Genomic DNA, 27,101 nt, shown 5'->3' on the forward strand with positions numbered 1-27,101 from the left:
AAAGCGAGGCGGGCGGGCGCGCGCACGCACGCCCGGGGGCTGACGCGTTGGTCCGCGTGACTTGCGCCAAGAGTCGCAGGAGGGCGTCGCCCTTGTACGGGAAAAGCTTCTCGGCCTGCAGCCTGGCCGGCAGGCGTCCAGTCGCCGGCGCCAGGTGGCCCAGGCCCGCCGGTCGCTCCTCAGGTAGCGCAGCAGGTACTCCGGGACGCAGGTTTCCGCCGACAACAGCAAGTCCGGACGGCGCGCAAGAGCAGCAGGAAGTGGTAGTGGGGGTTGCAGACGGCTCTTTTGGCTCCCAAATGGCTCTAAGAACCGGCTCGTTCGCGAACGACACACCTCTCGTGTGAATGTTGTACACGCGGCTGTCTCGTTATCTTTTCTCTTTTTTAGTGTCGTTTGTCTAAGCCTGGAATGTAAAACACGCGAAAAGTTGGACTTCTAAAGCAGTGACGTGCAGTCAGGGAGGCAGGTGAGGCAGTGCATCACCTGTCATCATGGAAAGCTGTCATGGAAATATCAAATGACAATATAAATTAAACAGTTATATGTATTTAGTGATTTGTACTTTAAAGTTCTTGTCCATTTAACTTCACCGTTTTAGGATTTTTTTCAAAATCGCTGAATTTTCACATTTACCGTTCAAATATTAAGTAGAGACGAGCGGTGAGGCAGCAGCCGGCTGAGCCTCACCATGGATTGCGCAATCACTATGCTTACTGTGCTGGCTTGCTCTGCAGTGAGACCGCATTGCTGTCCTTCTGCATATCGCTATTAAAGCGTTCAAACACGTTTAGTATATGAACTAAATTTCTACAGTTTAACTGGTGTATATAATGTAGAGTCATTGTACATTATAAACACTGTACTCCAGTGTTTATTTTGTTTTATTTTTATCAAAACGCTGTGCATAGGTGAGACACACAGTTCTCCCGCCTCATGACAGGCAGGGGGCGCTTGTGATTCCAGAGATACTTGCGACTCCACGTCTGCAGAATAATAGAATTAGAGATGTGACAGGTTGTAAATTATCGTATTTCCTATTTTGGTTACATTCGCGTAGTTCTATTGGTTTACAAATGATATATATCGAAAATGTTTATTTAAACATGGAACGCCTGCTTCGGTTAGTGTTTCGTGTCGGACCGATTTAGATCGTTGGACCGGAAATTGTTGTGCACATACGTTTGCATTAGATCGGGGCATTCGAAGTAAACCACTGTTGAGTCAAGACGTATCACATTGCTTGTCTTGTGGTTTTTTCTGGATCCCACAACACCGTATCTCCCTTACTATAGTGGAGAGCGCAAAATTGACAGAAAGCTACAGTAAACAGTTAGCAAGTAAAGTGCAACCCTGCAGTCATTTTTTTTCGTGTTGCTTGGTTTCGCTTTCAGAATGGAGGATTACATATCGAAATTGAAATAATTTTCTAAACTGGACTTTCAGAGGAGGTAATAATTAAAGGAAGACCAACACCGGAGCGAAAAGGTTTGCTTCAGACAACGGGACACAATACTCGCTCGCTCTTTTCAGGCAGACTGGTACACACGAAAAGGCTGGCTGTGTGGATGTCCAGCAAGAAAGCGCCTTTTCTGCTTTTCCTGCCTTCTGTTCTCAACTTGTGACAATGTCTGGACTCAAATGGGATATTGCGACCTGAAAATTTTACAACGGAGCCTCATCAAAAATGAGCGAAGACTCAACATCAGAATCCACAATGCTAAGGTAAAGGAGAAGCGGGAGATTTTAAAAGATCTCATCAATGCCACCTGCTTCCTTGCCAAACAACAGCTGGCATTTCGTGGAAATGATGAAAGTAAATGCTCTGCTCATCGTGGCAACTATGTTGAACTATTACATGCTTTCGCTCAGAAAGATGACCGGCTAGCGAGTCATTTTGGGACATCCACTATATTTTCTAGCCTGTGAAACAGAATACGGAACGATTTAATTGAAGCAGTTGGTGATGTCATTAGAAATGACATTAAAAAGGAGATCGGTGCAGCCCCATTTGTTGCTGGAGAAGTAGACGAGATTGACATTCTCAGCACTGAAAACATACAGTCGCAACAGGACTGATCAAGGACGACTTTGTTCACTGGCAGTGATCTCCGTTGAGACAGAGACTTTTAAAACTGAAGAAAGATAAGGAAGGCTTATCGATGCCTTTCTTCAGAAGGAGCGGCGCATGGACTTCATTTACAAGTAAAGGTAACGCGATAAAAACGTTTTTTTAATTATTTTTTTCTATGCTACTTCTTCTTTCTTCTTTTCCTTTGGGCTTTTCCCTTCACAGCGAATCAGTCACCTCCATCTTCAGAGGTATGATACGCATGTTTGTTTTGGCCCAGCTTTTACGTCGGATGCCCTTCCTGACACAACCCTCTGTATTTATCCAGGCTTGGGACCGGCACAATAAGACTTGTGTCTCTTTGCGGCTACAGAACAAGCAACTCGCTTAGTAAAAGGTTCCCGAACACAAAATGGTCATCAGCACAGCACACAACACACGGCAACAATCAAAAAAGCAAAATTATACTCACCACACTCACTGCTACAGTTTGTATATATAAAGAATGCTGACATGAAATGTTAACTGTTGCCAATCAAATGGTGAATAAACTACTCTGTAGAGTTCATATGTTTGTAAATCTGACTGTGATGACGTCAGTGCCTCACCAGCCATGAACCTCACCGCACGTCACTGTTACAAAGACTTGCAGTTGGTAGAGGACACACGCAGCCAAGTGACGCACCGTTTGGTCCTTGCAACCGAACTTGGACACCTGCCCCGCGTTAGCATTAGCATTAGCGTTAGCCTCGGCTCGAGCCTTCCGACTAAGGCTCACTAAGCGGTAGGCGCGCGGGGGGCGCTCACCACGAGACGCACGACGTCCAAGTCCAGAAGCAGGGTCGTCTGCCGCAGCGCCTCCCGGGAGAAGCCGGCCGGCGTGGCGATGTTGTCACATTATGCTGTTATGATTATTCAACGATGATATTTTTTTACCAGTTACTATGATAGCATTATTAATCTGAAAAGCAAATGAGTGACAGCTGATCATCACACCAGAGTAACCACAGAAACAGAAAGTCAAATTTAGCATCCACTAACACTGTGCACATAGAAATCAAGCCATATATACAGTAAGTACAAATATACGATATCGTGTATTTTTTAGATGAGCAATTCGTTTTTCACGTCATTTTATGTGATTTTTGGTCGTTAATTTAAGCAACAAAAAAAAAAGAACAACAAACAAACTGAGGAGCCAAAAGAGCCGCATCTTTTTAGTGATCCGAGCCAAAAGAAGCGGCTCTCTGAAAAGAGCCGCAATTCCCATCACTACTTCCTCCTCCTTCTTCGTGTGTTTCTTCCTCCTGCTCCTTCTTCGTCTTCTTCTCTGTTGTGTCGACCCGGACGATGCTTAACCGCCCCCCCTGCCCTCCCTCCAAAAAATCTCTTTCTCTCTTTCAACAATCACAGAACACTCACTCTACTTAGTACACTACGTTGATTGAATTCACATCGTCCCGGAAACAAATGTATGCGCACGGAAGAGAATGAGAAAAACAACTTTGAAGTCAGAATTGTGAGGTCAAAGTGAGAATCTTGGCCAACCTTTTATTTTCTTCATTGCCCCTCATCCTCTTCCCTAAACGCAGTACCAGTGTCCTCTTCTTCTTTGGGTTTTTCCCTTCAAGGAGTCGCCACAGCCAATCGGTGTCCTCCATCTTCAGAGGTTTGAATGGCATGTTTGTTTTGGCCAACCTTTGACGTGGGATGTCCTTCCTGACACAAGCCTCTGTATTTATCCGGGCTTGGGACCGTCACAAGGAGACGCTGGCTTATGTCCCCTTGTGGCTACAGTGTATATTGAAAAAAAACCAATCCATATTTATTGTGGATTACGTGGGTCGTTTTCAGGGCCTTTGTGATCCAAAAATGGTTTCAAAGTAGGAAATGGAATGCATGTCAAAGTGTGAAAAGGGGATGGGATTGCGCCGCCGTATGTGGAATTGAAACAGATTCAAATAGGACAGCAAAATGAAGCTATTTGTTTTTCTCATCAACGGATGCCACATTTTTATCAACCTGTGGCCATTTTCAACATGATGTCTCTGATCCGACGTTAACGTACACTTGCAACCTCCGCCCCCCACCCCCCAACATTGACTACAAGGCTTTTTTTGGGAAGATTCCATGAGTCTTCTGTGTTGTATCATTTTGTCATTTCATGTTAACAGCTTGATTGTAGTTTCTTGGGGTCACAGCTGTTGAGAAAGTGCTCCAGTAACACAATGGCGACTTTGTTGGGGTGACGAAATGGAATTTTTTTAATAGAAAAAGTTGCCACTTGGACAGAATCAGAGGAGAATATCAAAACAAGCCAAAACAAGAAAAACGTCATTCCGTCTTTGGGTCATCACACGTGGCCTGACAAGAAAGCACAACACACCCACACCCCAACTTTGTGACCGCGGGGCCCGCCTGAACCGCAGACTCAACGACCCTCTGAGGTGATGTCGCAAGCGTCTTTGTCTGCACCAGGGGGGCGGGACAGCAGGCGCCCCGGTGGGTCTTTGGTGAGCCCAAGTCGCCTCTTCGAATCATTAAATTGGCCAAAACCATCCGTTGTCGTCATCGAGGGACCGTAAAAAAAAGGCAGATGAAATCCAGCCGGACCTCAAGGGAGCTTTTGAGAATTCCAAGTGGGTGGCAGGCCAGCACATTTGGCCAGCGATGACCCCAGCGAGAGTTTGGGAACCCGGCGGGGTTTCTCCTTCCCAACAAATGGAAATGGTCGCCTGTCGTATTCGGAACCAAAGCGCAAATGTCTTTCAAGGCGTGGCCTGGCCAGCGATGGCGGGCGGGCGTGTGTGTGTGGACGCGGACTTGGGGAAGGAGCCCCCCCCCCCCCCCACGTCTGTGGCTCACCAACAATCAACTTTGGCCGCCAGAAAAAAAAAAACAAAAACAAATGCACTCAAAAAGACAAGTGGAGGCACCGGCAGCATCGACAGTGATACCTTGGCTTAGCAACTTAATTGCTTCCCAGACAGAGTGTGTAAGGCGAAACGTGTGTATCCCAAACATTCATTTCCCACAGCAAACCATTAAAAATAAGAATAATCCGTTCCCAGGTCCCCATAAAACATCATTTTCTACTTTCTAATTTTCTAATCCTCAAAACTACACAAAATAGACCTTGTTTTATGTAGAATAAATGTGTTCTAGTATTATAAAGAAATAACATGTACAGTATAATAAAGTGGTTTGATTGACCTTTGTGATGGTCGTTGATCACTTGATGGAATGGAGTGGCCGCTTTCATCAGCCTTCCTCATCAATTGTGTTCTGTTTAGCTGGGTTGACATCTTTTTGCATCAAGTGTACTGATGGCTTGTGTGGGTTATTTGTGGAGCCTGATTGATGGGATATTTGAACTATCAATAGAGTTGAAGCTAGTCTAAATTTGACTGTGTTTTCTATCCCTTTTCTCACTGTCACTCTCTTTAATGTTTAACTCCCCCTCACTGCTGCGTTCTTGACCAATCATGTGGCTTTAACCGAAGACTGGGGGCGGGGAATAGAGGACAAAAACAGTCGGCCGCCATTTTCGTGTTAGGAGAACGGGCTCGTTCGCGAATGACACATCACTCATTGTGGCGCTCCGTGTGTATCCCGAAAAATAGTTTGTATGCCAAGGTAAGATTTTCATCAATTTAACGTTCGTGAACCAAAAAGTTTGTAAGCCAAGGGGTTCGTAAACCGAGGTATGACTGTACTCACAAAACTACGAGGTCAGGGGGGGGGCCAAGGGCCGATTCAGTCCAAGGAACCAATCAGGCCGCCCTGAGCGAGGCATTGGCGGGCGGCGGGGCCCCCCGCTGGTTCTTGTCCAACCAGAGCTGGGCCAGCTGGCGGACGGACCCCCGCGAAGACGCACGGGACCCCAAGCACATCTTGTACTGCTTGGCCTGCAGTTGGGGGTCGCAGGTGACCGGGTGGTGCACGTGCACGATGCCCGGGTCGCTTCCGCGGAAGGGCGCCACCCCCGAGTGCAGGAACTTGTCAAACAGGTCCACATCCTCCAGTCCCCAACCCCGGATGGACGTGTCTAAGCCGCCGGCGCGCGCCAGGTCCCCCTTGTGGGCGCACACCACGCCGAAGCCAAAGTTTCTCCACAGGCCCGTCTCGGCCGTCATGGCGTCGCGGTCAGTGAGGGAGCGCCGCGCCACCCCGGGGTCGTACTGGCTGAAGACCACCGGGAAGTAGGCGGAGCGGCCCGCCGCCGCGTTGGCCCGGCAGCGCTGCAGGAAGTCGGCGGTGAACAGGAGGTCCACATCGCAGTAGAAGAGCAGCGAGCGGTTGGAGAAGGAGGCCGTGCCCACTTCCAGCGCCAGCGCCCGCGAGAAGGTCCCCCCCACCGCTTTGATCTCCAGCTCAGCCCGCGGGTACCTGATGTGATACTCGCGCATCAGCTCCACTTGCCGGACCTGCTCGCTGGCGTTGGCGGCGCTGAACAGCAGGACCAGCAGCTTGACGTTCTGCTCGGGGATCAGGCACACGCGCTCCACGTTGGCCATGAAGCGCGCAAAGACCTCGTAGCGGCCCGACAGCGGCACCAAGATGTTGACTTTCTCCTCCCGGGGCTCCGGACGCCCGGCGGCCGAGACCGGCGGCCAAGGCCGGAAGGAGACCAGCTTCTCTAGGAATGAGAGCGAGTCCGGTTTGCCCCGACGCAGGGCGGCGGCGTCGGTGGGCCGCTCCTCGCGGAACTGGATGCGGCTGAAGGTCTGCTGCAGGTAAGCGTGGCGCCGGACCGGCACCGTCATGCTCTTGCCTTTGTGCTTCTTGTAGAGCAGCAGCAGGTCCAGCACGTACTCGGCGCCGTACAGCGGGTTGACCCGCCGGTAGCCGTACTGGATCTCCTTGAAGTCGATGACGCGCCCGCGGCTCTTGGCATTGGCGTTGATCATCTCCATCACCTGGGGCGGAAGGGCGGGCGGCGCATTTCATCGGGCGGACTGACCAACGGGCAGCGGCGGCCGCCGCTGTCGCGTCACCCACCTGCGTGACAATGTCGTCCAGGGCCTGGCGCTGCGCTGCGTCGGTCCCGCGGCGGGGCGGATGTCCGTCCCACGCGGAGAAGAGGTGCCTGGCGCTCAGGAAGTCCCATTCCAGGACGTCGCGGCGGAGGCGGGGCTGGAACCTCATGAAGGAGGGCGGCGCCCCCAGCCGCCGGTCCTCGCGGTCCGGCTCGGGGGCGCCTAGCCGCGCCATCTGGACCAGCTCGCGGTGGAGGCGCACGCTGCGGTGGCGCAGCGCCGCCGCATGCTGGCTCAGCAGGTAGGCGTGCAGGCGGTACTGGTAGGGCGGGTTTTTGTTGGGGTGCAGCGTGATGGCCCGATCGATCTTGCCGCCGCGCAGCTCGCGGATGAAGCCTTTCTTGTCGGCCTCGTAGTTCTCGTAGAACAGCTGCTGCATCTGGAAAGCCGGCGACGCCATGGTGAGTGGCTCAGCTCTATGACCCGATCTGCCGACCGCAATCCGGACGCCGCCGGCTGCCACATCATCGGCTGGTTTCCTGTCAAGCGCCATTTGAGCAAGTGTCACACCCCCTTCCCCACCCGTCGACGGGCTTAGGTACAAGCCCGTTTGCAACCACCAAAGGTAGCTCCCCATCCACTCAACTCAAGTGTATCTCTGGAGCATTTTCAAACAGACAAGCTGCGTACAAAGTTCTGCACATGGACAAGTATCATATCCAGACAACAAGCAGTCACAAAGATAAGAATAATAATACGTTTTATTTCTAAGCGCCTTTCAAAACTCTCAAGGACACTTTACAGTCAAGACCCAGGGCATATGACGGAGAACAAGTCTGAGTCGAATGCCAAAGAGTCCAGGGGAGTTTTAAAGAGGCGGGTTTTACAAATGGGCAGCGAGGGGGCTTGCCCAATGTTCAGTTTCAGGTCATTCCAAAGAGAGGGCACAGACACGGAAAATGTTCCATCCCCTCGGAGCCTCCGTTTAGTTCTTGGTCTTTCTACTAATGTCTGGTCAGCTGACCTGAGGTGCCAGGGAGGTGTGTAGGGGTGGAGGAGCGAGGCCATTGAAAGATTTGAAACAAATAACAAGATCTTGAAAAGAACTTGAAAATGTAGAGGGAGCTAGTGAAGGGATGCCAGAGCGTCTGGTCAGCAGACCAGAGATGCAGGGACAATGTGGAGTGAGGTCAGTTCAAGATTTGAAAAATAAATAATAGGATCTTGAAAAGAACTCGAAAAAGTAGAGAAAGCCAGAGGAGTTGTATGCTCCCTCTTACGAGTACCAGTCAAGAGGCGAGCAGCAGCATTCTGGATTGGCTGACTCCAGTGTCAAGCACAATCATGGAGCCGAGATGTGAATGACTGTTTCAAGGTGCTCATGAGAAAGGAGACCTTTGATTTTAGACAGCTGCCTCAGATGAAAGAACAACAGAACCAATTGGTCGGCCAAGTTTCAAGTCACAGTCCAGTTAAAGACCCAAGTTTGAGACGGTTGACTTGAGATCAGGAGCCAGTGGCCCAAGTCGACAGGATGAAATGTACACGGGCCATTGTGACCAAACAGGTGACGTTCAAGAGGTTTCGATTTCCTCCAGGCAGGATACAAGTGGTCTTTTTTTCTCAGTAGGACATAGACCTGACAGTCGTCTGCATAGCAGTGGAAGGAAATACCATGTTTCCTTTGGATGGAACCCAATGGGAGCAGGTACGGTGAGAACAACATAGGCCCCAAAATTGAGCCCCGCGGAACACCACGTGACCCAGAGCTGCCAAAGCCAACACAAAAGGTTCTGTCAGAAAGGCAGGACCTAAACCAGTCAAGAGCGCTGCCGCTAATGGCCACCAAGTGCTGCAAACGAGAGAGTCGAATGCCGTGATCCACTGGATCAAATGCTGCAGTCAAATCTGATCAAAACAGGCAAATGTATTTATTCTCCAGCGTCATTTGCCAGGAGGACGTCATTGGAAAGCCGAAACAGGGCCGTCATTCTCCAGCGGGATGGCTCTCGCTGCCAGTTGGCCAACCAGCGCGCCGGCTGTCATGCACCGCGTTCCCACGCAAACACGGGCGGGTCCAGACATCGCGCCCAAAGTCCTATTTAGAGCCTTGCGGAAACACGGCGCCCGCCTTGGTCAAAATGACTTTCTTTACCCGCAGGAGGTAATTAGCGCCATCCGTCATCTTGACGGAGGGTGGCGGTCAACCCGGCTGGCGTGTGACAGGGCAGACCATCCCGTCGGTTCAACTGCATCCAAACCTTCTCGTGCTCGCGGTAGGCCAGGAATGACTCCAAAGACTTTCCTGGGCCGTTAAAACCACAAGTGCTCTTTCCGGGCGCCGGTCGCCGACCACGCGCGAGGGCCCGAGGCGGCGCAAGAAGCAGGTGGACTGCAATGCGGCCGGCCCGCATTCCTCCCCGGAAGGGTGGGGGCGGGACTAATGACTGCCCCGCAGCTGGGAAACGGGACACGGCATCGAGCGAGGCCCGCCCGGTGATCGTGGCCCATGCGAGGCCTTTGGAAAATGGCCGCAACGGGCCCGACTCCTCCCGCCGAGATCCGACTTGGTCGAGGAAGCCAGGAAAACGCGGCTCAGTGGCGACGTCCTCCACCCAATGGCGGTATTTGGACCCCAAAAGGGGCTCCCGGTTGGTTTTCGGCAGCGACCGCTCCACAGGGACTGGCGGAGGTCTGCACACTTGAGTACAAGCGCGCTTGCTTCCATTGAGTCCATGTGGATTTGTCATTTGCTGAAATGGGAATTGGGGTGTTTACTTTTTTTGGGGGTGGTGGCTGGACTTACAGCAGACGGAGAGGCGCAATTAAAGCAAGGAAGCGCAGTTCAATGAAGAAAAAGTTCAGCTCTTGGGAAAGTGCCACATAATTCAAGATGGATTGTATTGTAACTAGTTTGATTTGTGGACCTTCACTTGGCGCAATTACATCGGCAAGTTCTGATTGGAGCGTGGAAGGCGCGGCTTGGATTTGCAATCGGGAAGCGGCTGTTCTTGTCACATCCTCGTCAGTAAAGACTCTTTTGGGAATCACTGTCTCCACCGTGTATTTTGGATATGACCTTAACCACCTTCCGTCGTCCCTCGAGTCCTGTCGCCACTCCTCGAGCGGACGTGACAGTTCTGGCCCGTCGCGCCGCTTTTCCTCAACCGCAAACACCGCGACGTTGGCGGCTTCGCTTGACGCCGGGAAGCGAGGACGAAGCGCTAACGTGCGGCCAACGCGAGGTGCAGACCCTTCCCACCCCCCACCTGGCGCTAAAACGCTTCGCAGCTAATCCGCGATAATCGGATGCTAAGGATGTAGGTCGGGAAGGTCGGAGCTTGACCCCGTGGCGCCGGGGAACGGTCGCCGAGCGGCAGACTTCCGGAAGCATGGCGGGCCCTTTTAAACATGGCCGAAAATGACCCCCGGCCTCAAAATGAATCTCAGTTTTCCGCCCGCTAAGTGGCGACGTCTCATTGTGGCAAGAGTCGACCCCAAAGCGATCCTTTGTGAGCAGCAAAAAAAGTGTGTGAGGGAGCGGGGGCAGCACTTTGGAAAAGCGGCGGCGCCACTGACCTCGTAAGACCAGACGCACTGGACTCCGGCGAAGCGGCGCACGCAGCGGCCCACCTCCACGTCCTCGTGCGTGGTGTACATCTGGCGCAGGCATTGGGCCAAGTGCGGCACCACCCGGCGCAGGACCTCGCGGCTCATGATGACGCCGGGCCCGCCCATGCAAAAGTTCTGGCCGGGCTCCAGCGCCAGCTTGCCCAGCTCGTCGCGGGCGCCCGTGCCCGTCTGGCCCAGGAAGACGGGCGCGCTGCTGTTGAGGCGGCGCAGGAAGGCCTCCAGCCGCCCGCCCTTCACGTAGACGTCGTCGTCGGCCCGCATGAACCACTCGTAGCGCTGCAGGTAGCGGTCGTGCATGTACTTCAGCATCATGAAGGACTTTTTCTGCGGCGGGTACGCGTCGTCCACGCCGCTCAGCGCCACCAGCGGCAGGGGCGCCGAGGCCCGCGAGCCCTCGCTGGAGAAGAACTCCACCCGCCCGGGGATGCTGCCGGCCCACGTCCTGCCAAAGAGCGCAAAGCCCGCCGGGCGCCGTTACCTCCTGACCTTTGCCCCAAGCCCAAATTTTGGCCCGCCAGCTTTTCTTTGAACGCACGCCGGCGGGATTACGGCCGCCCGAAACGCACATTCCGCTGCGGATCGCCCAGCTTATCTGGAGGCACGCGGCGCCGTCGCCTTCTCGCTTCTTTAATAATAATAATAATAATACATTTCATTTCAAAATTCTCAAGGTCACTTTACAGTCACAGGATCCGTTTTTCATTGGGTGAGCAGCGGCAGCCACACGCGCCAGCGTTCACTCAACCCAGAATAACTCAAATAGCTAGAAAGAAAGCAATTTATTATAGCCAATCGATAAGTAACATTAAATACAATTAAAGGACAACCGACGTCTCCAGGCAAGTTGTGTCCATAATTTGTAAAATGGCTTCAAATGACATCTACTGAGCGTATTTTAATAAGAGTGCACCACATATAGCTATAGTTTACGTTTTAAGACTTGCGCTGAATATTCAGGAAGTCTTGTTTTTGAGTTGGTGACGAGTCCGTACGTGACGTCACGAAAGGAACACCCCTGACCGAAAAAAGACGCATTGTAGCGGTCCTTCCATCACGTCAATGTATTTTACTGTACCTATTTGGTCTGGGGACCTCATGTTGCACCCAAAAGCCGCCAGAAGAGGGCGTCCAAGCTCCATATAAATAATTTATCAGCCTGTGGAAACGGAGGTGGCCACAGGAGGTCGCCATTTTGTGCCTCTTTTTCGTTGAGACATCTCCCCTCAATGTTGCCCCATAATGGCACGGAATGCATTTTTTTTAATCGATTGCAAACATGTACAAAACTATTTGAATCATACTCATAACTGGATGTGGAACAAGAAAGCTTATTCTCCGAATCTGAAGCCATTGTTTTGATTCTGCAGCAATGCAAGATGTCTTTGCGTGACGTCACGAACTGAGGGCGGGACTTTCTGAAAATGCCCAATTCGCAGCTCAATTTTTTGCAGATTTTGGACACTTAAAGTCATTTTTATTGGTGTTTTGCATTAGACTAAAAAATATCATCCTGCGTGTTTTGGGTATTTTAGATGCTATAAAACGTTTTTTCTGATGTCAATTAAGAAATAAAAAAGTGACATCGGTTGTCCTTTAAATACAATTAAATGAATGAATAAAAACCACCAGAGAGTGAGACTGGATTGTGTCTGTTGACTGGCAAAAATAAACGTGTGGCGATTGGTTGTGGGGGTTCCGGTTCTTCAAATGGATTTCTTGGATTGGATTGGATTAGTTTTATTTTGGTGTGTTTTTCAATCCGATGTGCGTTTCAATATTCGGCAGATGAATGAGTGAGTCACTTTGTGGCAAGCCATCATCATTATCATCATCATCATCGTCGTCGTCGACGAGTCAAACGAGGCTTGGAGGAAGCTCAACGACGTGCACGCGCACGCGCCCACCTACCTGTACGCGGCCACGGCTCGGCTGTCGAGGTACTTCTGCGCGGTCATGACGCCGACGAAGAGGAAATTAGCGGAGGGCGCGCCCCCGCGACCCCCCGCGGCCGGCGCCTCCGTGGCCTCCGCGGCCGGCGAGCCGCCGTCGCTCAGCGACGGCGGGGCTCCGGCGCGTCGCCGGCCGAGGCCGCAGCCGCCCGGCTTGGCTTTGGCCAGCTCGGCGGCCTTGGGCAGGATGAGCCTGGAGGCCAGCGCGAAGCCCAGAACCAGACCCAGCAGGACGCCGAACCAAGATCTCCGGCCGCGGGCCGCCATGGGGTTAAGATCAAAGGCGACGAGGAAAGCTGGCGAGTGTCGGCCGCGCCGAGTGTGCGCCTTGTGCGTCTCGCTCGCTGCTCCTCCTCCTTTTCTTCTTCTTCCTCTTGTGCTCGCGTAGCATCCCCGAAAACGGACGACCCGCCTGCCTGGCGTCGGTCCGGTTCTGAACGAGCGGCGGCTCGACGGTACTTGACTGGGTTCGGCTGGGCTACGTCGCCATGTCGACCGCGCGGCGTCGCGCTCCGGTATGACGCCGTCCCGGAGTGAAGCGAGCCTCCTTCCTGCCTTCCTTCCGTCCGAGCGTCTTCTCGGAGAGGCTCGAGAGGCGTTCAGGGCACACGGGAAAAACACACGCTTGGTCTGGGTTCGCAAAAGCGCGCTTCTTTGACGGCGGCCTCTTGGCGTCGCAATACCAAGTGGAAACGAGAGCGCCGAAGGGATCGAGGGCCCAAATCGCACGACACCAAAGACTCTCGTCCGCTTGCTTGGAGAACTCACGTTGATTTTAGCCTTCATCGGGCGCGCTTGTGAGCGTTTCTTTCCATTTCATTAAAGTCGCCCGCTCAAGTTTCGGACCCCAAAACGAACCGATTCCGAAAGTCGGAAAGAAAGCGAGCTTCTCGTTGGGATGCGTCGACGGGGAGGGCCGCTTTCCGCTTGGACCGAAGCTCCGCGAACGCACCACGACCCAACTTCCGGGATGCGGTCCGGGAAATACGTCGACGCCGGCCTGTTGGATTTGTTGCGTATTCGTCCAGACGCCATTTGAATTGGAAACGGGGGAATAAAGGAGGGTGACCTCCTACAATTACCCGGATGTTACTCTCAACAACAAACGGGACTGGGCTGCAAACACGGATGCCCTCGTCAAAAAGGGACAGAGTCGGCTCTTCCTACTCAGGAAAATGAGGTCTTTTGGGGTCACTCCTAAAGACTTTCTATGACTGCGGTGGCTTCAGCCATCCGCGATGGAATTGTCTGCTGATCAGGCAGCATCACCACCCGGGACAGGAAAAGACCGGAGCACCAGTTTGGTCCTGGGCTGCTGGCTGGACTCTCTGGAGGAGGTGGGCAACAGACGGAAAAGCTATGATGGACAGCATCGGGTAGCTCCTTCAGCCAGAGACCGTTACACCCGCGCTGCAAGAAGGAGAGGTACCGCCGCTTGTTGCTACCGACTGCTGTCAGGCTTCTCAATAATCACATTTGGAGAAAAACAAAATTGACACTTGTACTGTAAATATGTGTTGATGCAATACAGCTACATATATCAACATACCTTTCTTGATGTAGTTTTGATGAACCGGTTTTGCACATTGACAGTATACATCTCAGTCTGCTGACATTTTTATTTTGACTGTGCTTTGAATATCTTGTTTTTCTATCCTTTCTTCCCTCCCCTTTCAAATCGCTGCTGCGGACTGCAAACGTCCCCGTTGTGGGACGAGTATAGCTTTTCTGAGTCTGAAAGTCCAAAGTTGGCACGGTTTGTTTTATTGCTTCAATGCGGACAGCAAAAGAGGAAGGAAAGCAAACTAGGAAAAGGGGGACTTGCTCGCGGGTCTGAGCTCGTACGATCACACCGCGCAGCTAGCGAGTCAACGTGCAAGTACGTCCATCGGAGACTTGCTTTTGTCAACGCGCTGCGCTCTGGTCCACTTCCGTCACCAACTTGCTAAGTTCTCGGCGCCTCAAAGAGCCACCCGGCGGATTGCCGCCACTCGGGCGGAGGTCCAAAGAGAAGCCGACGACGAGCATCTGCGACGGGGACCCAAAACGTTTGACAGAGCAACCGACCGCAGTTCGGACGGCGGTTTGGTGCGTGGAGAGTCTTCAGACATCTGGCAACCCTTTCAAATAGGAAGGAGACTAAAAACAAGAGGCATCCCCTTGAAGGTGTCAGCGATGCTAAGGATGAAAAGGAACGGCGCAAAGGCCAGAAACCGGCGGCCATCAGCCTCACTCGTTGGCGGGCAACCATTTCCGAGTGCGGCCTCATCTCGAGCCGGCCGGCGGGCGCCCCTGGATGCCGCGCGCCAATCACGCGTCCCTACAGACGGTCGAGCGACGCTAGTTGAGCACTTTGGAGATGGTTGACCCGGTGCTCACATTTTCAGGTGTCCTCCCCCGGCCCCCGTTTTGAAACACTTGACAGAGCGAGCACGCGACGGAATCAGACGCCTTCAGTGGACCTTCTCGTGCGCTTGCTGGAAGTCATCCTGGAGTGGCTGTCTTGCCAGCAGCCACTCTTGAATTTTGTTTTTCTACTTTCATAACTTTGCAGCTGTGTTACTTCCAGATAGAGTGAGCGCTGGCACGAATGGCTGCCGCTGCTCACCCGCACAAAAAACTCCCGTGACTAAAGTGTCCTTGAGAGTTTTGAAAGGCGCTTAGAAATCGAATGGATTATGATTATTATTATGATTACCCAGCTGGTTATCTAGCTAGCTACCTAGCTGGCTATCTATTTGCTTTCTATTAGCTATCTGGCTGGCTTGCTAGCTGGCTATCTATTAGTTATACGGCTACCGAGCTAGCTGTTTATCTATTAGCTATGTATTGGCTATCGATTAGCGAGCTATCTTTCTATCTGAGTTATTCCGGTTTGAGTGAACGCTGGCGCGAATGGCTACCGCTGCTCGCCACCGCAACAAAAAAAAAAGTTCTTATTCTATGACTGTAAAGTGTCCTTGAGAGTGTTGAAAGGCACTTAGAAATTAAATGTATTATGATGATGAAAAGCATGACATGGAGCGCCAATGTTGAATAGGGTGGTGTTTTGTGGCGCTTCTCCACGTCATCCATTTGGGACGGAATGGCACGGAAGGAGTTGAAGGCTTTCTGATTGTGCCACGAGACGCTGCTGCCATTTGGATTCTTGCGCTTTCACGCTTGTGTTCAATTTGCGTTTAAATACCCCCCCCCCCCCAATTGATGATGACCATGATGCGGCGTGCAGTCCAGGTAGCTGCCAGCCGGTCGCTTGGCGCGACCGGCTTTAACCTCATCCGCCCGAAGACGGACCCCGCCTGGCGGGACGCCAGGAGCAGGAGCCGCCGCCCTCGCCGCTCAGGGGGTTGTACTCTGAAACGCAACAAGACGCATGGACTTGATTTGGAGAGGCCCACTTTGGAGGTCCAAGTGGGGAGAAGGAAGCTTCTCCTTCTTTTCGAGCCGCCAAAAAGGCTCTTTTGGGGATGGACAACCCAAAAGGGAAGGATGCATCCAAGACCTCAGCCTTTTTACATGACTAATTAGTTTTTCACATCATTTGACATGACACATGTTGGTCGTTAATCGAAGCAACAAAACAAACAAACTGAGGAGCCATTTGGGAGCCAAAAGAGCCAGATCTGTTTTGGGAGCCGAGCCAAAAGAACCGGCTCTCTGAAACGAGCCGGAATCCCCATCAACTAATTTGTTCTGAAAACTCCTCGTTTGTCATTTGATTGAAAAGTGTCTGATTTGATTGAGTGTGTGTGTGTGTGTGTGTGTGTGCGGCCTTCCTCAAGACGTTGCTGCCTGAACGGGAGACACAGGGCCAACCTGGGCCGGCAACATGTGAATTTGCAAACGGCAAAGCCGTGAATTTCCTTCCATTTTTGGTGGTGCAAAAAGCAAGCGGCGCCGGCGACAGGAAGTTGCGGCGGCGGCCATTTACCAGAGCTCCGCAGCGGCTTCTTGTCACTCTTGGGTTTGACGGCGCCGCTGGACGGGGCGCCTTCGTCGTGGCTCTGCAGAGATTTTTTGAAAGCACGGCCAGGCGTCACACGACTTTCAAGTTGGCGTCTCGGCGCCCCCGGCGACGTGCGCTGACCTGCAACGGTCTGGAAGCTCCTTTCAAAGTCTTCCCCAGCCGCATGCTGTCCCACTCCTCAATCTTCTGCCTCCTCTTCTCCTCCTCTTGCTAATTGAAATCGAGTGCGGTGAGGAACGGGCCGGACGCCGGGCCGGACGAGCGGTTTCACGGCGGCCATCACCTGCTTGCGTTTCTCCCTGAAGACGGCCGCCTTGGCGTCCTGCTCCCGCTGCATCCTCCTTCGAGACGCCTCCATGGCCTCCTGCCTCTTCACCAGCGCCTCCGTATCTTCACATCGGCGTAACAAAGACGGACGGCAGCTGCAGCTCAAAGCCCAAACACAATCGCACCGCGCGTACTTCCGACCGGGAAACCGCCAGCTGGCTTCGTGCCAACATGGCCGCCAAATCCCGCGGCGGGCTCGGCCATTTTACAATCCTTCAAGTCGGGACGACGTCAACACAAAGCGGATTAGCTGGTGCGGTGGCAGGCGGTCTTCCCCTTGTGCGTTGGTCGTAAAAGGGTTGACATCCTACTTTTTGTTGGTCTGGTCACGTGACGCAAAGCCCATTTGATTGATATTCGGCGGCTGCGGCAGAGGGTGAAACCCCGCCCACCCGCATCAAACCGAATGCCACCACGTCGACTAACCTTGCGGGGTGGATGCGGGACGGGACCTGGTCTTCCTGTTGGCCAAGTAGACCAGCAGCGCCAGGAGGCCCATCAGCGCCGGCAGCAGGTAAGCGCCGTGCGTCTGCACCAGCTCCCAGCCTGAAATGGGGAACAGCAAAGACGGACGGACCTGGTGTGCAACGCCTCTCATGGCAAAGTTGACCTCCTTCCCCATCCCGCCATTTTAGCGGGTCTCGTTTGCGGCTTTTAGGGCGTGGATTGAGTCCCATTGACATTTGCGCAAAGGGTCTGTGGGCGACCGTTCCTGTTGTGTCTGTCGGATAGTCATGTGTCGTTCGCAAACGACCCGGTTATTAGAGCCGCTCTCGGAAATGAACAAGAAATGGCAGCCGACTTTTTTGTCCTCTATTCCTCGCCCCCGGTTTTCGGTTACAGACGCACGCGAATATTATGATCTTAGGTAGTTAATTAATTTAAGCAACAAAAAAAAACTGAGGAGCCATTTTGGAGCCAAAAGAGCCGGATCTTTTTAGTGAGCCGAGCCAAATGAACCAGCTCTCTGAAAGGAATCGGAATTCCAATCAATACTGTAGGATCTACGATTGGGGTCTACTTCATCGCACTCCCAAATAACGCGAGAACAGGTCGACGAGACTTTTCAATTGCTCAACTCTATCGACCAGCTGCATCTGTAAATCGAAGCTAAAATGCGAAACGGGCTAACTCGCTAGCGTGCAGACGGCCCAACATTGATCGCCGGTGAGATAAAACCGAGCCAGGACGGCTCTTCGGTTACCTGGCAGGCCAACGGACGACGGCTGGCGCACTTCCGGTGGCACGGCGCCGTTCTCGTCCACGTCCGTAATCTCCACGTCCTCCATTCGGCAGCAAATTCCGTCAACGGTCAGAAACGGCGACGTTGAATGAGTCCCGAAAAAGCGACGAGGAAAAGGGCCGAGTTGCCGCGTTGCCGCGTTGCCGACCAGTCAAGGCGGCGGACGCTCGAGCGAAGAGTCCGAGCGAAGCTTCAAGCTTGGATTGGAGTTGACGCTTGCCAGCTTTTCTTGTTCGTCGAGCAGCTGCCGGGTGTTCGCTCGGTGTTTGACGCGTCGCCATCTAGCGGGGCGGCGGCGCTACCGCATCAAACCGCGTCGGCTACCAATCGAAATAATACATTTCATTTAGAAGCACCTTTCAAAACTGTCAAGGATAGGTTTTTCTGGGGGTGAGCAGCGGCAGCCACACGCCCAGCGTCCACTGAACCCGGAACTAACTCAAATACATAGATCGAAAGCTAGCTTGCTAGCTAATTGATAGCCTACAGATACCTAGCTAGCCAGCCAGCCAGATAGCTAATAGAAAGCAAATAGCCAGCAAATAACATTTACATACAATACATTTAATTGATAAGCACCTTTCAAAACTCTCAAAGTCACTTTAAAGTCACAGTGGGCGAGCGGCAGCAGCCACACGCCAGCGTTCACTCAACCCGGAAGTAACTCAAATAGATAGAAAGTTAGCGAGCTGGCCAATTGTTAGCCAACAGATAAATTAGGTCCATCTCCTTTTCCGACCATTCTTGACATGGAGCCACGGGTCAACCTTTGCAAAACAAAAAAAATCCCACGCAAAGAGACACGATAGCTTTATTGACACAAGCACACATCGGTGTACAATCAGGAAGTGGCTTTCTCCGACCGCCTGGCTGCAGGTGTCAAGGGGCGCCCCGCCCCCTCCATGAGCTCAACTTGGCGGACTCGCGTCTCGGCCAGCAGTCAAGTGGCGATGGTGGCGTGTCGCAGGAAGGCTCCATTTGAAAAAACAAAAACAAAACGCAAAGCAAACAAGAGGCCACTTGCTGTGGCGTTTTGTCAACAGACGAGTTCGGAATCGAACGTGCGCTGGTCCAAGAGGAACGAGTTCCTGTGGCCGTCACCATCTCGGTCGGGTTCTCCATGGCGACACGCGCTGAAGATGAGCAGCGTTTAAATAAAAAGTAGAAAAATATCTGTCAGCTATTTACATTGCGCCACGCCAGCACGCAAGCGTCAGTCCCGCCTCCTTCTCGGGCGCCGGCGGCGTTAAAACTTGTGCTTGAGATAGTCCTTCATGACCTTGGCCACGGGAAGCTCCTCCAGGAGGCGCAGCCGCTGCAGGCCCACGCAGCGGCGGATCTGGATGCGGCAGGCGTCCTGCAGGCTCCGAGGTCGTTCTGGGGACGCAAGGGCGGCGGTCAGGACGGACGCGGGACGGGCCCCACCCGTCCCCCGTCCGCCATCGTCTACTCACTGGTGACGTCCCGCAGGAAGTCCAGGCAGGGGCGGCCGTGGCGCGACAGGCCGGCGGAGACGGCGGCGGGCGTCTGGCCCTCGTAGTTGCGGGCGTTGGCGTCGGCGCCGTAGGCGTGCAGCATGCGGGCGCACAGCACGTCGTCGCGCAGCGCCGACAGGTGCAGCGGCGTCTGGCCGTCCTCCAGCCGGCCCAGGTTGGTGTCGGCGCCCCGCTGCAGGAACATGCGGCAGTAGGCGTGGTTGCCCTTGCTGACGGCGTAGCGCAGCAGGAAGCCGTTCTGGATGTCGATGTTGGCGCCGCGGTCCAGCAGCAGCCGCACGCAGCTGGAGCGCTCGCGGATGATGGCCAGCTGCAGCGGCGTGGTGCCCTTGTCGCTCAGCGGGTCCACCCGGGCGCCGAACTCCAGCAGCAGCCGCACAAACGAGTCGCGGCCGTAGTGGGCCGCCACGTGCAGCGGCGTCCAGCCGTCGTAGCTCTTGGCGTCCATGATCTCGCCGCAAAAGTCCGACTCCAGCATCAGGCGGGCGATGCGGGCCCGCCCGTGCATGGCGGCGTAGTGCAGCGCCGTGAAGCCCCCGATGAAGTCCTTCACCGTCGGGTCGGCTGGGGGCGCAAGGGGGCGGCGTTAGTTTCGGGCCAAGCCGCCATTCCCAAAGGCCCTTTTCCCGGCCCGTCGTGGAGAAATGGGCTCGGACCCAGAACGTTTGGGAGGTCGGGGGGGGGGGGGGGGGGTCTGACCTCCGTGCTCCAGGAAGACGCGCACGCATCGCTCTTTGCTCTTGGCGGCCGAGAAGTGCAGCAGCGTCCAGCCGTTGGCGTCGCGGATCTTGGGCGAGTAGCCGCGCTCCAGCATCCGGCGCACCGTGCACACGTCGCCCGCCGCCACCGCCGCCTGGATCTGCAGCTCCTCGTGGAGCTCCGGGTTCCTGCAGTTCAGCATCCTGCCGCCGCAGTTTGCAACGGCCAAGGGTCAAGGCTCACCTCCGAGGACGCCAGGTTAGGTAGGCTCTTCCTACCTTTTCATCAGCTGAAGAGACAAACTTCTCTTCTTCATAGCGGACGCCTGCGATCTTGGAATTTCCTGCAAGGCAGCGAGCAGTGAAAGCAACACCGGGTCAAATTCCAAAGACCGCGACGATCTGACCCAAACAGAAAAATCAGCTCGGTTCACATTCACGCAAGCAAAAACAACAAGTTAGAATTCATCGGGCCCGGAAGACGACCGGACACCTTGGAAACGAAGAACGCGAGGCGAGCGGTAACGTTCGGTCGTCGAGTGCCCCCGAGGAAATGGCACTTTCCAAAAGCAACACGAATGACAGCCACGTCCGGAAAAGGCCAAGCCAAAAAAAGTCGGAAAACGAGGTCGAGGCAACGGCGGCCCCGCCGGTGATCCGAGCCCGGCCAATCGGCGCAAGAGGCCGCAACTGTCGGGCCATTTCGCCAGGGCGACATAAAGCTCCAGAACGACGATTGGAGAAGAGAGCGAGATCCTGGAGTGATGGCAATTGCGGCTCTTTTGGCTCGGCTCACTAAAAAGATCCGGCCGGCTCTTTTGGCTCCCAAATGGCTCTTCGGTTTTTGTTGTTGCTTAAACTACCAAAAATCAGGTCAAATTATGTGAAAAACGAATTACTCATGTAAAAAATACACCATATCAAATATTTTTATTGATATGCCTTGATTTATATGCACACAGAGTTAGTGGATGCTAACTTTCACCTTCCCTGTGGTTACTCTGGTCTGATGATCAGCTGTCACTCATTTGCTTTTCATATTAATAATTCTATCATACCAATAACATAATAATAACATAATGTGCTAACATTTGTCCACCTATCTACCCTTACCTTTCTTCTCACTGCTGCGTGTGTCTAACTCTCCCCGCCCTCCCCTACCACGGATATCGACCAATCACGTGAGGCTTTCACCGAGGACCGGGGGCGGGGAATTGAAGACAAAGGTCGGCTCCCATTTCCGACTCCTTGTTCGGAAGCGGCTCTCTTGGTTCACTTCAGAGATACGACTCTAAGAACCTGCTCGTTCGCGAACGACACATCACTAGTATCCTGTCCGTCACTCGTCTGTCTGACTGACTCCAACGTGAGGGCAAGCGGGGGGGTCCCAAGACCCTTCTGGTGAGCGACCCGGACGCTCGCTGTCGACGCGCGACTGAACGCGACGCCCGTCGCTCAAATGTTGTCTCGCGAAGCTAGCGCCGGTTAGCCGCGCAGGCTAGCCCCAACCAAACACGTCAAGTCCGGGCCAAGCGCGGAGCGACGCGAAGTGGACCCCAAGTCCGAGTGCGCGACCAGAAGACAACAAACGTCGGTACGCGGCGAGTGGACGTTGGACGAGCCAATCAGCGACCGGGCGGCAGGAAAGGGACTCGGCGGCAGCAGCATAACAACAAGAGGAAGAGGAAGGGGAAGAGACGGCGGCGGCGAGGCCAAACCCGAGATTCAAGTCGTCAGCGCTGCATTTTGCTCTCTGCTCGTCGGAGATCCAAAAGTCTCGCAATGGCCCCCCCGCACACGCGTCCGACTCGACTGCATCTTGCGGGGTTTTAGGCGTCAAAAGTGTCAGCTTTAATCAAAAGTCTGCCTGGGCTCGGAAGCGTCATCGACGTCACTTCCGTCATCATGACTTCAGAATAACAGCCAAACAAAACCCCTCCGCAACAAATACACAAAAATAACAGACATGAATGAATGAATGAATGAATGAATGAATGAATGAATGGATGGATGGATGGATGGTCACACAGACAGTTTTTGTGTATGCGTGTAAAAGAGAATACCGTATTTTCACGACCATAAGGCGCATATAAACGTCTCAGATTTTTTTCAAAATGTGCAGTGCGCCCTGTAATGCAGTGCGCCGAATGTGCGGACGTATTAGCGTATTAGCGTTTTGACTGTCACCATCCGACACAGAGCAGTAACTCTAGCGGAGAAAATGAAAATTGAACATTTCCGAGGAGGTCCGTCTTGGTGCTGGCGTTTTATGAAACGGTGCCATTTTTCCATCCGGACCAGAACTACGGTTGCGCGGCGGATTATTCCGAAAAGTTGGCGAACTTCCGGTCCTACTGCGAGAAGCACATCGCCGACAAGCGCATCCAGTCGAGCCACAAAGCCGTAAAGGGCTGGATGGACGAGGATATGATGAAGGAGTGGCTGAGGCAGGTGTATGTAAGGAGACCGGGAGGTTTTTTCCACACATCACCGTCACTTGTGATTTGTGAGTCTATGCGAGCGCATCTCACAGACAATGTGAAGCAGAAAGTGAAGCGAATGAACGCTACGCTTGCTGTGATTCCGGGTGGGTTGACCAAGGAACTCCAACCGCTGGACATCGGTGTGAACTGGCGTTCAAAGTGAGGCTAGAGCGGCGTGGGAGCGATGGATGACCGAAGGAGACCGCAGCTTCACGAAGAGTGGTAGGCAGCGCCGGGCGAGTTACGCCACAGTTTGCAAATGGATTGTGGATGCCTAGGCTAACGTGTCTGCTGGCACGGTGGGTCGAGCTTTCGGAAAAGCCGGCATTTTTTCCGAGGAGCCGCACGGCACAGAAAGTGACTGACCGTGAGGAAAGCGAACCCGCCACGCTGGATTTAGCCCAACTGTTCGATTCTGTTAGCGGTAATGTGCTTGTTTTTGCCATGCCGACGCCTATTGAGCGATGATTACAAAATGTTCTTACTTTGTCATTAATAAATAAAGCACTACCAAACTCAGTTTTGCTCCCGATCTGTTTTTTAAATACGCCTGTATGTTGTGTAAGGCGGACGCCCGTATGGCAGTAGAGGATATGTACCGGTATATAAAACTTGCGTCCTTTCATCCGGTGCGCCCAATGTGTGTGTTAAATACAGAAATGGCACACATAAATGAGACAGCGCCTTTTCACACGGTGCGCTCTTTGGTCGTGAAAATACGGTACGAGAAAGAACGGGGCGGGGGGGGGGGGGCTATTGAACCGGTCGTAAACAAAGGGGCGGGCCGAGCGGGAAGCTCAATCACTTCCGGTTCGACATTTTCGCACGCTGGTTAAAGAGTGCCGGCGCGCTGAAAAAAAACTATTCGCCTCGCTTGTCGTTCATTCGGGCTGAAAATGGTCAAGCTCTCCGCCGAGCTGATCGAGCAGGCCGCTCAATACACCAACCCGGTGCGGGACAGAGAACTGGACCTGAGAGGTACGCGAGCGCCCGCTCCGCCGCGCTAGCACCTTAGCACGCTAGCTTGCGAGCCGGCTCGCCGTCCGCGTCTTCGCCTCGCTAGGACGTGGAGGCCCCCGACAGTTGACGGCGTCGGGCCCCCGCCAAACCGTCTTGCTTCCATTTGGTTCACTTGGTTCGAGATGGCTCACCGACCGGCTGGGGGGATTCATCAGACGGGTTTTTGTTTCCGAGGGCTTCGTCGACGGTCCGGGTTTTTTAAAGTATTTTTCATGGAGAACTCATCTCGCATGTTCTCATACCATATTAAAGTTCATTTAAATAGCTTTCAAATGATGTACAGATTATTGTTCTATGACAAATAATAAGGAAATAATGGAATGTTTAATTTCGGAAATATGAGGGGATTTTTCTGCCTGTAATGACACAGTTAAAACAATGAAAATCTGTGAGCGAGTTCTTTATTACAGTTTAAACGATCATAACTTTCTTAATTTGGCATACCTTAACGCGTCAGATGCCATTGGAAAGCTTTTGAAATTCTAAACAAGAACAGAACAGATTCAAATATCAATGTGAAAATATCAACGATCGAACGCAGGCAGATTTTTGTCAGAAATCCAAAATGGCTCTCACAGAATACTAGGAAAGAAAATTGCCAGCTCTAGATATATACATGCTAATGCTTCTTTTTGTTTGAAAATCGGCAGTTGGGGAGAAAAAAACTATATTCTACCACTTGTATGAGTTTTTTCTTGTTCTCTTAGTGATACATTTTAAGAACCAGCATGGAGGGAAACATGTAATACGTCATCATAAACTGCATAGATTGGAAAATCCCACCAAAAACCATGACGTACTTGACAAAAACGCAATGATCTACAACTGCGAGTACAGAGTGCGCTCGGTTGACTGGACAGAAACAATCGCGGTGGAATACAGCGAACTGTAGCGTACCTACTTTAAGCGCCGTGACCACTTCTGGTCGAAGGAGTCATCAAGTGCAAGCGGCCACGTCAAATCGCCAAATCTACGACCCCCCCAAAGCCCCGATACCTTGCTTGCAAGTGACGGACAATTTGAGGGGATTTTGCGTTAATGCCGTTTGTTTTGGAAACAGGTTATAAAATTCCAGTTCTGGAGAATCTCGGGGCCACCCTGGACCAGTTCGACACGGTGGACTTCTCAGATAACGAAGTTCGCAAACTGGACGGCTTCCCGCTCCTCAAACGCCTCAAGACCTTGCTGATGAACAACAACAGGATCTGGTGAGACGCGGCAACCGGCGAGTGCCGCCCACCCGGTGGCGACCGTTGCCTTTGGAATCTGGTCAATTGTCTGCCTACGTTGCGTTACTGTGCGCAGTCGCATCGGAGAGAACCTGGAGCAGAGTCTTCCGGATCTGCGAGAACTGATCCTGACCAACAACAACATCCAGGAGCTGGTGAGTCTCACTCGGCCCGGGCGAGGACGAGTGTCGCCCGGCCGGCCTCTGCCCGTTGGCCCGGCTGGAGGAGGGAAGAGGGGCGGGGGGCACAAACAACAAGGTTCCCGTTGAGCGAGCTTGAGGAGTTTGCCAAGCAACATGGTGGTAGCCCCAAGCGGAGAAGGTGGCGAGTGCCGTTGGAAAACGAGTGGCCCACCTCATCGGGAAACCCCTTTGCGCTTATTCTGCTCGGTCCATAACATTCTGAACCCCATTGCGCCCTTTTTGCCTTTCAGGGCGACTTGGAGCCACTGGCGTCGGTCAAGACCTTGACCCTGCTCAGGTGAGTCGCGCCGCGGGCGCTCGGCGGGCGCCCGGTCGCAGCTCCTCACGTTCTCCCTCGTGGCCGCCGTCCGGCCAGCTTGCTGAGGAACCCGGTGACCAACAAGAAGCACTACAGGCTGTACGTCATCCACAAGGTCCCGCAGATCCGCGTGCTGGACTTTCAGAAGGTCAAGCTGAAGGTGGGTGGCCGCTTGGCCCGGCCCGCCCGGACGGCGCCTTCAACCGCGTCTGCTTGTGGTCGCAGGAACGCCAGGAGGCCGAGAAAATGTTCAAAGGCAAACGCGGCGCTCAGCTGGCGAAGGATATCGCCAAACAGAGCAAAACGTAAGGCCGGCGGTCCCCGGCGGGGGCGCACGCGGCGGGGGGGGGCGCACGCGCTTCGCCGGCGTATCTCGTATTGGACTGGAGAACAGAACAGATGCTACACCGGATCCGCTGCCGCCGAGCCAGCGCGCCCATCTCTAACCGGACTTTTGGCCGCCCGCAGGTTCACGCCCGGATCGGCGTCGCAGCTGGAGAAGAGGAGGGCGGGGCCGTCGCACGCTGACGTGGAAGCCATCAAGGTGGGGAAAACGGCGCCGTTGGGTCGCCGCGTCTGGCCTTGCCGCCATCTCGCCGGGTGGCCTCGTTGTCTGCGAGAGCGGGCGAAGGCCGCCCTGAGGGCGGGACTTGAAAGGTGCCGTCTTGCGTGAAACGGATCGGCTCCGCCGCCGCTCTTGAACTACATCGCAAGCCTTCATCAGACTCCTTTGGGTTTTGGATTCGGGGGGGGGGGCAAAGCGGGCGACGTTGAGTGTATTAGCTATGTAGCTGGCTATCTTTTAGTTATAGAGCGCCAAGTGGCTGTCTAGCTATCTGTTGGCTATCTACTAGCTGGATCGCTTGCTTTCTATCTGTGTATTTAATAGTGACATTCAGTGTATTAGCTAACAAACTAGCTAGCTAGTTATCTACTAGTTCGTTAGCTAGCTTTCTATCTATTTACTTCCAGGTTGAGTGAACGCTGGCGCATGTGGCTGCCACTGCTCACCCACAGAAAAACTGATCCCGTGACTGCAAAGTGACCATGAGACTTTTGAAATGTGCTTCTAAATGAAATGTAATATGATGATGATTTGTTTCCAGAACGCCATCGCCAAGGCGTCGTCGCTGGCCGAGGTGGAGCGGCTGAAGGGCATGCTGCAGGCGGGACAAATCCCGGGACGAGAGCGCACGCAAGGTCCGCCGCCCCCGCCACCCTCGGCCTCACGCTCCCCCCGGACCCTCCACCACCTCTGATTTCCTCTACAGATGGCGCCGGCGTGGAGGAGGAGGAGGAAGACGACGAAGGCCACGCGTCTCAGATGCAAGAGGTGGAGGACATGGAACAAGATCCTCACGTCAACGGCTCCTGAACGGCGCTTCGCTCCCATCTTGTACATTTTTTAGAGCTGCTAAAAAGCAGAATAAAGTTTCTTTTTGACTTTGTACACCCGCCGTGCTGGGAAGCCGTCTTTCCTTGCCCGTGGGAGCATCTGGGCCCAG

General features: G+C 53.5%; 4 protein-coding genes across 6 annotated transcripts; 1 reads left to right on the forward strand and 3 right to left on the reverse strand.

The window, feature by feature from the left end:
• The first annotated feature begins 110 nt into the window (after positions 1–110).
• snrpa1 (small nuclear ribonucleoprotein polypeptide A') lies at positions 111–27,046 on the forward strand. Of its 2 annotated transcripts, none has more exons than XM_088993167.1 (9): positions 111–2,211; positions 24,927–25,074; positions 25,172–25,250; positions 25,529–25,575; positions 25,654–25,756; positions 25,822–25,901; positions 26,065–26,140; positions 26,703–26,796; positions 26,868–27,046. In XM_088993167.1, the coding sequence occupies exons 1-9, from the start codon at positions 2,163–2,165 to the stop codon at positions 26,969–26,971; spliced, it is 780 nt and encodes a 259-aa protein (XP_088849293.1). In that variant the 5' UTR covers positions 111–2,162; the 3' UTR covers positions 26,972–27,046. The 2 variants fall into 2 exon arrangements, with proteins under 2 accessions (XP_088849293.1, XP_088849292.1); XM_088993166.1 differs by lacking the exon at positions 111–2,211 and adding an exon at positions 23,642–23,824.
• On the reverse strand, positions 3,214–14,235 carry LOC148901017 (chondroitin sulfate synthase 1-like). Its single transcript, XM_088993145.1, has 4 exons — positions 12,592–14,235; positions 10,630–11,125; positions 7,073–7,489; positions 3,214–6,990 (listed from the first exon to the last, which is right to left on the reverse strand). The coding sequence occupies exons 1-4, from the start codon at positions 13,416–13,418 to the stop codon at positions 5,845–5,847; spliced, it is 2,886 nt and encodes a 961-aa protein (XP_088849271.1). The 5' UTR covers positions 13,419–14,235; the 3' UTR covers positions 3,214–5,844.
• selenos (selenoprotein S) lies at positions 14,374–18,403 on the reverse strand. Its single transcript, XM_088993168.1, has 6 exons — positions 18,131–18,403; positions 17,353–17,472; positions 16,883–16,989; positions 16,720–16,809; positions 16,564–16,636; positions 14,374–15,986 (listed from the first exon to the last, which is right to left on the reverse strand). The coding sequence occupies exons 1-6, from the start codon at positions 18,213–18,215 to the stop codon at positions 15,901–15,903; spliced, it is 561 nt and encodes a 186-aa protein (XP_088849294.1). The 5' UTR covers positions 18,216–18,403; the 3' UTR covers positions 14,374–15,900.
• asb7 (ankyrin repeat and SOCS box containing 7) lies at positions 18,963–23,386 on the reverse strand. 2 transcript variants are annotated; one of them, XM_088993158.1, is made up of 5 exons: positions 22,082–23,386; positions 20,643–20,707; positions 20,365–20,567; positions 19,624–20,229; positions 18,963–19,546 (listed from the first exon to the last, which is right to left on the reverse strand). In XM_088993158.1, the coding sequence occupies exons 2-5, from the start codon at positions 20,678–20,680 to the stop codon at positions 19,416–19,418; spliced, it is 978 nt and encodes a 325-aa protein (XP_088849284.1). In that variant the 5' UTR covers positions 20,681–20,707; positions 22,082–23,386; the 3' UTR covers positions 18,963–19,415. The 2 variants fall into 2 exon arrangements, with proteins under 2 accessions (XP_088849284.1, XP_088849285.1); XM_088993159.1 differs by lacking the exon at positions 22,082–23,386 and adding an exon at positions 21,477–21,848.
• Positions 27,047–27,101: the final 55 nt, after the last annotated feature.

This window comes from Hippocampus bargibanti, linkage group LG03 (assembly GCF_051943395.1).
Source record: "Hippocampus bargibanti isolate YZ-2025 linkage group LG03, ASM5194339v1, whole genome shotgun sequence".
In the NCBI taxonomy this organism is placed as follows: domain Eukaryota; kingdom Metazoa; phylum Chordata; class Actinopteri; order Syngnathiformes; family Syngnathidae; genus Hippocampus; species Hippocampus bargibanti.